The 13706-nt window shown below is 31.2% G+C and overlaps 1 protein-coding gene across 1 annotated transcript in view; it reads left to right on the forward strand.

The window, feature by feature from the left end:
- LOC145305377 (uncharacterized) overlaps nt 1-8791 on the forward strand; it is a 96496-nt gene extending 87705 nt beyond the window's left edge. The window contains exons 35-38 of the mRNA XM_080146994.1: nt 3514-3647; nt 4477-4563; nt 4922-5045; nt 5388-8791. Of these exons, the coding sequence (XP_080003120.1) occupies nt 3514-3647; nt 4477-4563; nt 4922-5045; nt 5388-5467 (425 nt within the window). The 3' untranslated portion in view covers nt 5468-8791. The remainder of the gene's footprint in view (nt 1-3513; nt 3648-4476; nt 4564-4921; nt 5046-5387) is intronic.
- Nucleotides 8792-13706: the final 4915 nt, after the last annotated feature.

Raw genomic sequence — 13706 nt, forward strand, 5'->3', positions numbered from 1 at the left:
ACCCGTCACCCCAGGGTCACCAAATATAAAGTCTAGGCGGCCCACAATGCTGAATTTTCACCAAGTGAAAGTCTTGTGTCATTATCTCTTATAAGAAAAAAGTTATTAATTAATTAAAATTTCAAATTGTGATATTTTGATGGATTTCTTTGATGAAATGACAGGCCGGTCAATTTTTAGGCCATTTTTTGCGGTTTTTGGGCCGTCAGGCCCAAACGGTTTGAGATAATCTCACGGGACCTTTTGCCCAACCTAAGTCTGGTTATTTGTGAGGTCTAGGAAAAAAAACAGACTTACACAAAAGATTATAATTATAATCTTTACACAGAAAAATGGCACGAGGTGAGGGTTTGAGGGGGCAAAATGAGCCGACCAGCGATTTTTGACGGCACGCAGCGACGTCGTGCTTCATCCAATCCGGGATTTTTTTTTTCTTAGACCTCACAAATAACCAGACTTAGGTTGGGCAAAAGGTCCCGTGAGATTATCTCAAACCGTTTGGGCGTGACGGCCCAAAAACCGCAAAAAATGGCCTAAAAATTGACCGGCCTGTCATTTCATCAAAGAAATCCATCAAAATATCACAATTTGAAATTTTAATTAATTAATAACTTTTTTCTTATAAGAGATAATGACACAAGACTTTCACTTGGTGAAAATTCAGCATTGTGGGCCGCCTAGACTTTATATTTGGTGACCCTGGGGTGACGGGTTCAGTGCCCCCCACACCCACGAAGTGGGCATACTTTTGAAAATCACGTTTTTTCAGTTTTTCCCCTTAGAGGAGGGGAAGGAGTCGTTTTAGAGACTTCAAGCATCTCTTTGATGTTAAACAACTTTTTGAGGCAGACATTTCTTTATTTATGTTTCATTCGCCTCCGGCTTACCGTTTAGCCGTTATTTGCCGCCGAAGGCGTGATTTTTGGCGATTTTTGCCGTTTCCGTGGTTTTAATGGACATTTAGGAGGGGAAAGAGTTGTCCAATCAAGTTGATGATGAAGTACATTTTTGTAGGCAATTGCATTGGCTAAATTTCATGTGAAGTAAAATTTTTTGTACCTCTAACCGGTTTTGCTCCAGCTGAATCGATTTACAGATACCCCCTAAAAACCGGAAAAAACCGGTTTTTCATAAAATTCACGGCCGGTTTTGGCCGGATCCGGCTCAAATTTTGCATGGAGTCATCCTTTGATATTCCCAACAGTTGATACTTGACTCAGCAAGATCCCAGAAAAGTGTGGTATATCTAGGGGAGGGGGGTTACACTAATACACTTATAGTGCAATGCCCCCTCCCTCCCGTTTTAATGAACTTTAAAACTAAGGCATCCATTTATATAGAATATTTATTTCACTTCAGCGAGGGCATGAAAAAAAACAAGAACCTTATTCCGATATGGTTTTTTTCTGCTATTGTGAATTAATTTTCCTATCCTAGCATCCCTGCATTTTTCAGACTCCCTAAAGTTCTGACGGGGCATAGAACATGTGTGTCACAGTTCATTTTTGGGTTGGGTTAGTATGGAAATGTAATGTTTTTCTCTTATAATGGTCTGTACTATAATCTAATTTTAGACAGAGGTTTTTTTGCCACTGCAATTCAAACAAGGCCAAGTGTGCACATTTTTAGAATGAGGATAAATATAATAAGAATTAAAAAGATAGGGCGGAGGGAAGGGGGATAAATTCATCTTTGCTAGCTTATATTTGTTGAGGGTTATTGTTGGAAAAGGAATTGTCTAAACTTTTCTCCTTGATGATTAACACCATTGGCACAGATGAAAAAAAATAATTAGATATCTCAATAATATGAAAGTTATGAGTTTTGCATATTTTTTTGTGCCTTGCAATTATGTAAACAATATCAAAAAGAAAAAGAAAACATTTGCTACCCTTCAGCTTAAATAATATGATGTCTTTAATTTTCTACCTTGTCTTAATAAAAATGTAACACTAGAAATAGAAGGTCTGTTTATTTAATTGTCTAAATTTATAATCTTCATGTTACTACCCCCCTTTAAAGCTTAGTATTTACCGAAAAAAATGCATATAAGAAAGTGACTGACATGGATGTCTTGTATGTTATTCTCAATTCTTATCCCTATTCCTAAGGCCAACTTTCAAAGTGTGTAGAATCAGAGAATTGTTTTCTTTAGAAACTTTTAGCAAGAAAATGATCCTTAAGAAAATTTTATAGTATTACTTAAAAGCATTCTTGTTTTGTGATTATTACAGTTACCTTTTTTTTTTAAGTCATTAATAACGTAAGTTACAAGAGAAAACTTGTCTCTGTACTAAAGACCAACTTTCAAAGTGTGCAGATTTATATTTATACACACACACACACACACACACACACACACACAGACTTACACAGAGACATAACTTACACAAAATGAATCTTACACTTAAATAAACAAACACACTGAATTTAACACTAATAAATATTTGAACTGCAAAGTACACTAGCTCTTCTAAAAATAAAATTACCTGTCAGGTAAATTCATGTAGGAAGCCTGAGTATATTGGACTGTAAATTATACTGATGAACAAAGAGGGAGGTCATTTTCTAGTAAATCCCGTAAAGGTGTGTGTTATAAGGCCTAAAAATAGTAGTAGAACGATAAGTTGCTCTATATATTTGTATTCCCTATTGAAAAGAACAATAGAGAGGAAATTTTTTTTTTTTTTTTTGATAACCTTTCCTGGAATATCTTTAAAAAATAAGAAATTTCTATCAAACGCTTTGTTTGGCTCAAACTGACACAAATAAAAAAAATATAATTATAATAAATCAACCTGTAAAGAATGACTTCTTCCTTTGATTAATGGTATAGATTGTTCTTAACCTTTACCTTGTACCTATAGAAAACATTATTATTATAATTATATTTTTTTTAAATTTTTGTCAGTTTGAGCCAAACAAAGCGTTTGATAGAAATTTCGTATTTTTTAAAGATATTCCATGTACGGTTATCAAAAAAAAAAAAAAAATTCCCTATTGTTCTATTCAATAGGGAATACAAATATATAGAGCACCTTATCGTTCTACTACTATTTTTAGGCCTTATAACACACACCTTTACGGGATTTACTAGAAAATGACTTCCCTCTTTCTAAAAAAAATACATTTTCTCATTTGTTGGCTTAAAATTTGGGAAGGCATTTCAATTAAATCTTGATATGGTGGCATTGCCTAAACTTCGACCAAAAATTTCAATCTGCACAAAGGATAATTTTGTTAATAATAATTAGTGAAAACAATTCTCGTTTTTTATTTTATCCCTTAATGGCAATCATGCAATTATTGTAAAAACAAAATATTGACGTATTGCATGTTATTGTTTGCAGTTGTAACAATTTCTTAGTTATAGATAAAATTGATTGCTATAATAAGCTGGGATACATTTCCTAAATGGTTGTCTTTGGTGAACTAAATATCTTTGTTATTTTTTCAAACATCGTCTTTGTTGTGACAAATGTCGTCTTTTACTTACTATTCTATCTATTTCAGAATCCAGCCTAAGCCAGAGCACAGCCACTCTTTGTAATGCAATTTCTGTAGAGTCTGTGACAGCCTCGAGTGCAGAGACACTGGTGCCTGCCTCCGCGAACACCAACCACAACTCTATGGATGATACTCAACAGGTAGTTGTAGCAGTGCATTAATAACCAACAGACAGACCTTGATTAATCATTTAAAAAAGGGAAAATTATGATCCTATGTATAGCTCAAAGTTTTGTACATTGTGCATGTTTCATTTTGGTGAGAGTTGTGAGTGTTGCGGATCCGCATTGATTGTATGCGGATCCTTGACAATAAAAATAAAATCACCAAATTTTTCAAAGAATATTTATTCTTTAATCTCGAAGTCAATGTGAGAGAGAAGAGTGTGGGAGTGAATCAGCTGATCTTAACACGGTTACCAGATATTTCAAAATTTGTAAGTGACTATTTTATATAAATTTAGGTAGATTTTTCCATGAATTTATACCCCAGAATCCGGATCCGGATCCTTGGACTCAAAAAAATGCGGATCCTTGCGGATCCGGATCCGCAACACTGGTTATCGCAATACCTATAAACAGTCGCATCATCAACAGTCGCGGATAAGGACTTTTAGAAAATGAACATAGCTTTATTTCTATTTATCTATAATACAAAGTAGAATGATGTCTGTCTGTCGCTTAAGACCTCGGTAATTACTGAACCGACAGATTAGGTAAGCTCTATCAGTACCTATTTTTTAAAACAAATTCTATATGTAGCTTTAGGAAGCCTTTTGCATTGCCTATTCTAATTCTAAACAAATTCTCTATAGGAGTAGGAGGGTTGACTTCTCTTTACCTCATAGGGCGAAGCCCCTAGAGGCTAGGGGCGAAGCCGCTAGTAATACATAAATTTGGACGTTTTTTACTGTAGCTTGATTTTTTGAAGCGTAGCAACTCTACAATTGAATATTGTGTGTGTGTGTAGGTTGACTGGGCAGCAGAGGAGGAGGATGAGCCCTGGTACGAGGAGGTAGGGTCTGAGTCCTGGTGCAGAGATGCTGCGTGGTGCGAGGTAAACAGTTTTTTTTATGTAGAGAGGCTGGGCAAAATAGACTTTAAATAATGTTGATCTCCAATTTTTTAAAGTTTAGTTTATTTAATTCATAGGTAAGAACTGTTTTTCTCTTTGGCCTATATTGGGATATAAATATTAGTGTATAAACTTTTTAACCAATAATTTAGATCTGCTGAATTTTTTTTTGTTTATTATCATTGGGTAATGGTATACATAACAATTCTTCTTTCATTGGTTTATCCCTGGCTTTTAACAATTTTCATGAAGTCATATTTGTTAAATAGTGCTTTAAAAAAATTTACTTATCTGTTTTTTTATACATAAACGGAAGCTTAAACAAATATATTGTGTATAGGATCTGGAACAGTCCTGGGCAGACCAGATAGACGCCCCGAGGGATAGCCCCGTCCACGGCAACAGTGCAGTCAAGCCACAGCGCAATTTCAACTATGACGTCATTGTTGACTTTGTTAAACAAGGTAATATTATCAGAGAATTTGATATTTTCATAATTCTTCCCCTTAAACTAAATAGTCTTATCTACCATTGGCTAATTCAATATTTTTAGGTGAAAATTAAAGGGAAAAAAAATTTTATCCATAAACTATTCATCTAATATAATACAAAAGGATTTTTTTTGGGAAGATAGATTCATTTATCATACATTATCTTAAATCATGTAGTTTGATAAAAGTTGAGTTTAGTAGGTTAAGTAAATTTTTGACATTTCACACCTGAAATGTAGATTTAAGGTTATTATGTTAAATTAAGTTGAAGCTTTAAGGTCCATGTTTTATTTTAACCATTTTTATTTGTTTCAGCCTGGGACAGTGTGAGCTGTGAGCTATCCACTACCAACCATGCAAATGCTTTGGCTAGAGTTACTTACTATCATGTTTAATGCGTGTGTTGTTATGGGTGGGTGAACCTAATCTCTATACACATAACACACAGTGCAGAGTATCTCATCCCTATACATACATACATGATAATGTTTGAAGTGAAGAATAAAAATAATGACACTCCCTACAATTAAAGAAAATTAATCATACAGTCAAAGTTTAATTATACAATCCTTGCCCCATTATTATTATATTTCCCCCCTTTTTTTATCAAAAAAAGGGTTACATTACAGTTGAGAAATTTTACAGATTTAAAAATGAATTGGGTAATTTGTCATAAAACGACCCTCTTTTGGCATTAATTGATTTAGTGAGAAATAAGAAACATTCTCAATAACTGCATTATTTTTGAAAATTTATTATTATCAAATGTTGCATGGTACTTAATGTCTTTTTTTTTTAATACTTAAATAATTTATGGGGATGATACATTAATATGAATTGAATAGTTTAACCACTAAAATTTTAGTTTTTTTCTTGCAAAATATGCAAATTACAATATAAGAATTAGTGTCAGTGGTCTAATTCATCAATTCTTCTTTATGGAAAGTTCCCTTTTTTCTTTTTGTAAATTAAAACAGGCGTATAGGCAAAAGGGGACCAAAATAGAATAAAATAAAAATCACCACCATACTATGCATAATACACTTATGTATAAATGTGTCTTTAAATATTAAAATATAAAGAAAGAAAAAAATACACAATTTATAACAAAAGAATGAGAAAAAAAATAACACTTTTATATTGTTTTATATGTTAAAAGTTTAATGATAATGAAAATAAGACAAAATAGTCTGTATAATATGTCTTAGTAAGACAAATAGCTTGTCTTATATTTGTTAATTGTTTGTCTCAATTTTTGGGGGTACAGGATGTAGGTTTGTCAGACAATTTTTTGACAAAATTAATTTTAAAGATTGTTTTGCCTGAAAAAAAAATACTTTTAAGGCTTTTTTTGTATACCCTGTTTATAAGGGAAAGATAAAAATGACTGCAAACTATTATCCTTGACACCCCCGTTTGTTTGATACTTATATGTAAGTTTTCGACAAATCCTAGTTTTTGTGAAATCTTTTTTCACCTAAAAGTTTGAAATAGGGTCAATAAGACTTTTTTATCTTTTTAAATTAAAAATAACGGATTTTTTATCTTTGGAATTTGGTGGATTTTTACACTTTATAGTAGAGAAAATAACAGGGACGTCCAAGCTTCATATTTTGAGAGGGGGGGGGGTAAACACACCTCCCACCATTGAACGTCTAAGGAGCTAATTATTTGAAAATATTTTAAAATTGCCCATTCAAAGAAAAAAAAGGGTGTTAATTTGGATTTTGAGGGTTTCTTCATTCTTTAGGATTTGTCAAAAACTTTAAATATTTTTAAGTAAATAACTGCATAATAATAAAAAATCCGCAAATTGATAATGAAAAAATGTTTTAAAAAGACCGCTTAAAATTTTTTATAATGATAGTAATATTAACTTAAACATAAATATATTATTAAATAATACTCATATGAAATGTTTGCTTATTGGCTTTTTGTTATGAAAATTTATTGTATAATTTTTTTATCCTAATTGAACATAATGTTTTTTTTGCTTACTTTTTATGTGAAAATAAGTAAAAATGTGATTTTTGATTTAATATGCTAAAATTATTTTTGTGTTAAAAAATAGCCAATTTAAGCTGTTCAAATGCAATTTGTTTCTTATAAAAGTAAATAGGCTAATTTAAAACATATATTAGGTAGGTAGAATAGAAAGACCTTTTTGCGATCAGCTTTTTAGGCAGTCAAAAATAGCTTTTCCATTTAAATTTTTTATATATTTTCTTTTTTTATCATTTAGATTTATAACCCAAATTATACAGTTTGTCATATAAATAAAAATTTACTAGCGAATGCGCCATTAGCATCTAGGGACTTTATATTTGAAGGGGTAGGGAGGAGCTAGATAAATAGCCTAAAACTATATAAAGACTTAAATCTTAAAATGAATAGTCTAAAATCATCTTAAGGTGTATGTTACACTTCCCAAAAATAAAGAAGTAGTTATAGAAATCTTTAACTAAAGACAAAAAACATTTACACTTTTTATTTAACACAATTAATTTTGGCATACTTATTAGAAATCTACTTTTACCTATTAAAATTAATAAACCAACAACGCGGTCTTTAAATAAGTGTATAAAAAAGAGCTTTTTAATTAATTTCATTGGTGTATAAAAAAAAAATTGTTATTATAAAGCTTATTATATTTATAAAAGCTGTAATATTTTATTATTATTTTTTAGCAGCGCATGTTGCAGCTACTAACTTTTTGTTAAGTTTGGCCTATGTTATTATGTACGTACAGAGATAAATAGTCACATCAGTTTTATGGAATCTTTGTCTTCTATGTTTATATGTCTTAATCAACATTTCAATTAAAGTTCAAAATCAAAAAAAATCTAGGTAATTTTTTCAAAATTATTTCATTATTTTGAAGGCAAAGATAATAGTTTAATATTTTATTTTGACTTAAAATTAACTTTTTATTATCAATAGATTTTAAAAATATTTAATTAACCAATAGGTATTAGTAAAAAAACTTTCTTTAATTCGAAATAAAATTTTGGAGTTATCTTTTTTGTCATTAAAATATTTTACAATATTTCTACTTTAAAAAGCACTCGAACAACATATACATGCAAAGATACATTAATTGATATAAAATTATTATAATAATAAAAAGCTTGTTAATTAATTGAATTATGAAAAGTGAGGGTGGTAGTTTTTCACTAATTATGTCTAAATTAATCTTGAAAGGAGAGTATAGTTTATAAGGGGATATTTTTTTTGTAAATTGAAGTTAGTTAAAATAACATTTTCTTATTCGTTGGCCTAACAACTTTGGGCTCATTTATTAAATTTTTATTGGTTGGTTCATAAAGCTCATCGTCCAAATTTTTCATCCCCTAATTGTAATCTATAGAAGGGTTAATTTTGTGTATAACCATTGTGGATGTACATTAATTTATAGGACATTGACTTATCCCTTCGGATCCCTGCTTTTTGAAGCTATATTTTCGTATTTTCAATTTTCCAAAGTACAATAACACAGAAATTTTTTTGCGTAATATGTGAAAAATCCCCCCTCCCCTTATTTACATTCAGCTGTGCTCTATTAATTATTTGAATAATTAAATTAATAACAACTTTATATAATTATATTGGCTGCTTAATAATTAAAAAGAATAATAATTATTGTTTATTATTACTTTGAAGTAATTGAAATAATAATATTGATAAAATTAAACAAAAATCAATAAAGGATATATGTATAATTTTTTGGGCTTATTTTCTGTAAAGCTACTCTACAAATTACTAGTATGTTAATATGTCTATTTGTTATTTGGCTTATAATGCTCACTAATAGATTTTTATTTTTAACGGTTAGTCGGAGACAAAAAAGCATTACAGTTTTATTAAAAAGCATTACATTTTAAGAAATTTGACTATCTAATTTGTGATTGAAATGAAGAAAAATAATTTTCTTAATTTAATGAGAACACTTTTTTAACAAAATATGTGGTCGAATTGTTCCTACACTTAATTAAATTAAGAAAGTTAGAACCTAGACTTTCTATATTAGTACACTCAGTAGAGTATAATCAGCTCATACCAACAACGAAATAAATTCGAAAACTTCTCGAAACCTATAAGTGATTTTCAGCTGTTTTTTGGGAGGGTAACACTTTAAAATATTTGATTTAGCCACAAAATATTATTTTATATTTATTTCGCTTGTTGGCTATACCTTATTCCTGAAGTATGAAACCTTCAAAGATTTTTCAAAAGCTAAGCTTTTCTATTATTATGGTCGGTCCGAGACGGATAATTTTTTCGTTAATATAGGCATGTTAGAATTATCCTATCGATTTCAAACTTTGCATGATGATTCCAATAGTAGTTAGGTACGATGTAGAAGCGTAGCAACTCTATAATCATTACTAGAATGTCCGTACGTCCATTTTAAACATGTTAATTTTTCTACTTTTAACAACTTTTATGTGATATATTTATCAGATTTTAGGTATATTGATTCCTGGGACAACTAAGTACAATATTAAAAGCGAAGCAACTCTATAATCAAGTCCTAAAAATGTAAGTATGCCCATAAACATTATCCTGTATCAAGCAGTTTTTCAAAAAACTTACAATTTTGCTTCGACTCTTATACATTTATATTCTGATTATTCTGTTCTGACACTACTTTCTGGATAACACCGTACTTGTCATTGCTTCGCTACTTGTGGACATAATTGTCCTTGTTGGTTTAAGCCACACATGTGGCTTGTGGATTAATTATGATATGATAAGTGCAATTATAAATCAAGAGGCGGAGCTACATTATTGTTATGGTTATTACTTAATGCCTCGCTACTTGTGGACATAAATGTCCTTGTTGGTTTAAGCCACACATGTGGCTTGTGGATTAATTATGATGTGACAAGTGCAATTATAAATCAAGAGGGTGGAGCTATATGTTTTCCAAAGAGGCGTGGCATGTTAGTTCGGTTTCTAGAGTCTTTCTCTTAGATTTAAGTTTTACTTACTGTGTTAGTTTCTTGAAAATATGGCTTTTTAAAATTTAAGTTCGGCAAATTTCTGGTATTATTAGAAGATAATTAATATCTTGTCCTTTTTCTGTAAGGCCTAAATCTTGCTGCTGTTTATTGACCAAGGCATTTCCTTTCATATTATTGTTATGAAAGTGAGAAAGTAGTAACAGTAGGAATGAAGTTCAACAATTTTCAGAAAAGTTTAGACGGTTTTAGTCTAAATATTTGGAGATGGGTTGCGACATACATATCATAAAAAAACATTCACCCCCTGAAAAACAAAAAAAAATATTCTATAATACAAAGTGACTTTATTCATTCGTCCCTTGAAAACCACCGTTCTGTTTCTTGGTTTTGAAAATGAATTATTAAACAAATCAATGCTGCATTTGGTGGTTAACTCCTAACCTATTTCGTAGCGAACACCCTAAACGCTTAGGGTGAAGCCACTAGTTTCACTAATTGATAAACTTTTCAAGGAACCAAGTTGATTATATAGAAAAGGGGCGGAGCCTGTCATTAATAATCACTGATAAAACAAGGAAAGTGTTTTTATAAGAAGGTAAAAAAATATTCAGTGCTAACAATCCTAATGTAAAATAAATAGGATGTCAGCCTGTGTGTAACCGATATGGTTCTTAAATATGTCAAAGGTCGAAATTAATCATCTCCCCATAAAATTTCTTTGTAAATCAAAACTAAATCCTGCTTCTAAATAAGAGATTAAATTCTTTTTAAAATTTTAAACTTTCCATAACATAGATTAGAATACCAATAAACTCGAAGGTCAATAATATAAAACAGACGGACAAACGAACATTGACAAACTTACAGTGACTGCTTTTTCAATAGTAAAGAAACAGAATTTTATTTATAGGCGAAATTTAATATAAAAATATTGTCATCCATAGCTATATATCCGTAAAATAAGTTCTTTCAGAAATCTTATGCAACTATCAACCTACATATTATCTTTAATTATAATACAAAGTAGCTTAATGTCTGTCCGTCCGTCTGAAGTTTAAGATCTCGGTAACCACTGAACCGTTTGGATTCTACTCTTAGGGGAATATATCTACTAATCCTGTGGTGGTTTTTAGCTATTTTCTTGAGGGGGTGGGACACCCCAACCCACTCAACCCCCCCCCCATAATAAAAAAACGAAGCCGATAGTACTACAGAAAAGAATCCATTTGCTAAAAAGCTTTAGCAAATTTACTGTTTTATTGCAATACTACAACTATGTAAAAATTAGAGTTTGGGTCATGCTTATGCATCATAATCTTGTAATATCACTCCGCCTACTTTTAATTTGACCACCCTTGTTTGAAGTGCAGCTACTCTATATACATTACTTGCTGCTGTGCCCCTAGAGGCATGTATGGACTCTCTAATGAGAGGGAAGGTAATATTGGACCCACCACCTTGAAAGTTTAATTTGAACCAGGATGAATTCATAAACATCCATAAAAGCGAAGCGCAAACAGTAGGACAAACGAACCTTAACACTTGTAGAGTTGTCAAAACTGAATAATCAGAATAAAAATGATTAAGTATAAACAAAATTGTAAGTAAATTTGTTGCAAAACTTGTTAAATAAGGGATAATTTTTAAGGACATACTTACATTTTTTAGAGCTTTATTACAGAGATGCTTTGCTCTTAACATTGTATTTTATTTTTCTAGAAATCAGTACTCCAAAATTCAGATCAATCGGATAATTATATCAAATTCAAATTTGTTGTTAAAAAAGTAAAAAAATCAACATGTTTTAATTCGACGTACGGACTTTCTTGTAATGATTAATGAGTTGCTACGCTTTCCAAATCGTACCTTACTACTACACAGGAATCACCATACAAAGTTTGAAATCGATAGGACAATTCTTTCATGCCTAAATTAACGAAAACAGCTATCCGTTACAGTCGGATGGACAGACAGACCCTAATTATAGAAAAGCTTCGCTTAAAAAAAAACATTACTGAGGGGATTTTTAACGGTAGGTATAGGTAGACTCCTCAAAACTAGATATAAACCTTACCGTGAATTATTACAAACTTTAGTGTAAAAGTAAGCCATATCGGTCCAACGGTTAGCGAGATCTTTTGTTACTGATAAACATCCTGTTACTTTAGTATATCATATTATTAAGTACTTAAGACTGTTCCCTAGCATCTAAGGCACTGTATTGAACAATAAGAAAATAGTAGAAATGTAGCCTAAAACCACTCCAAGGCTTAAATCTTAAAATTAAATAGCCTAAAACCATCCTGGGATCTATGTAAAGCTTCACTAAAAAGGAGAACTTTATTATTTCAAATCTTAAAATCTTAAGCTTAAGTGTCAATAGAGGCCTCTAGGGGCGTAGCATCTAGTATACTTAGTATTTATTGGCCATACGATTTTTATTACTGAATCATGAACTACAAAAGTACTACGCTATCATAATTAATATTGACCTTGTTTTTACGGCCAGACATTCAAGAATTCTATATAGAAAAGCTTTGCCTTAAGAGACTTAATCTCTATTAAAATCAATAATATCCTGTATTTAAAATTCTATTGTTTTATATCTAGATTTTTTTTCTAGAAGCTACTCTGAAACTAAATTTTACATTTATCCAAAATGATATAAAACTATCGACTACGCCACCTAGAGGCCATTAGGAGCTATTAATGGAGGAGGGGGGGGGGCGGGGGGGGGGGGGGGTAGGCGATCATCCACTTTTCATTTTAGTTTGAAAAAGTAATAGTATGAGGTTCCATGGGCGATTTCTCGTGGGAGGGTGTACTAACCTTTCCATAACCTATACAAAGCTTCAGTGTATATGAGAACCATATCGGTACAGCGGTTGGCGAGATCATTATTTAAAAAAACACATCTTGTAGCTTTGCATACGGATAATACTTTAAAAGCGAAGCTTTTCTATAATTGGGGTAGGTCCGTCCGTACGTCACAGTTAGCTCTTTTCGTTAATTTAAACAGGTTAGAATTGTCCTATCGATTCCAAACTTTGCATGATGATTCTTGTAGTAGTTAGGTAAAATTTAGAAAGCGTATAAACTCTATAATCAATTTTAAACATGTCGATTTTTATCTTTTTTGACAACAAATTTTCCGATGCTTCTGATTTTTTGAAAACTGATTCCTATTACAACAAGGTACAATGTTATAAGCGAAGCATCTCTATAAACAAGTCCCAAAAATGTAAGTATGTCCTTAAAAAGTATCATCTATTTATGCAGTTTTGCAACAAATTTACTTACAATATTGTTTGTACTGATGCATTAATATTCTGCTACTTCAGTTCTGATAATCTACAAGTGTTAATGTTCGTTTGTATTTCCATTTCAGAGCTTCGCTTTTATGGATGTTGTCATCCTTGTATTTTGTGTGTTCCTTTGGATCTCGACTGTAGTGGTATACTTTTACTTTAATGTATAAGTACCCAAATTCGTTGGGGTAAAATACTCTGAGTACATTTATTAATCTTAATTGATTGATTAAAACAAGCAATGTTCAAACTTCAATGTACATAAGGGGTAATTTTGTTTATCATTATTGGAAATGTTCATCAAATTATCATCCATTGTCTTATCCCATGAGATCCCGGCACATAAATCCTTTTCATAATTT

The sequence above is a fragment of the Acartia tonsa genome, chromosome 14, assembly GCF_053477335.1.
Source record: "Acartia tonsa isolate MP-2025a chromosome 14, ASM5347733v1, whole genome shotgun sequence".
Lineage (NCBI taxonomy): Eukaryota > Metazoa > Arthropoda > Copepoda > Calanoida > Acartiidae > Acartia > Acartia tonsa.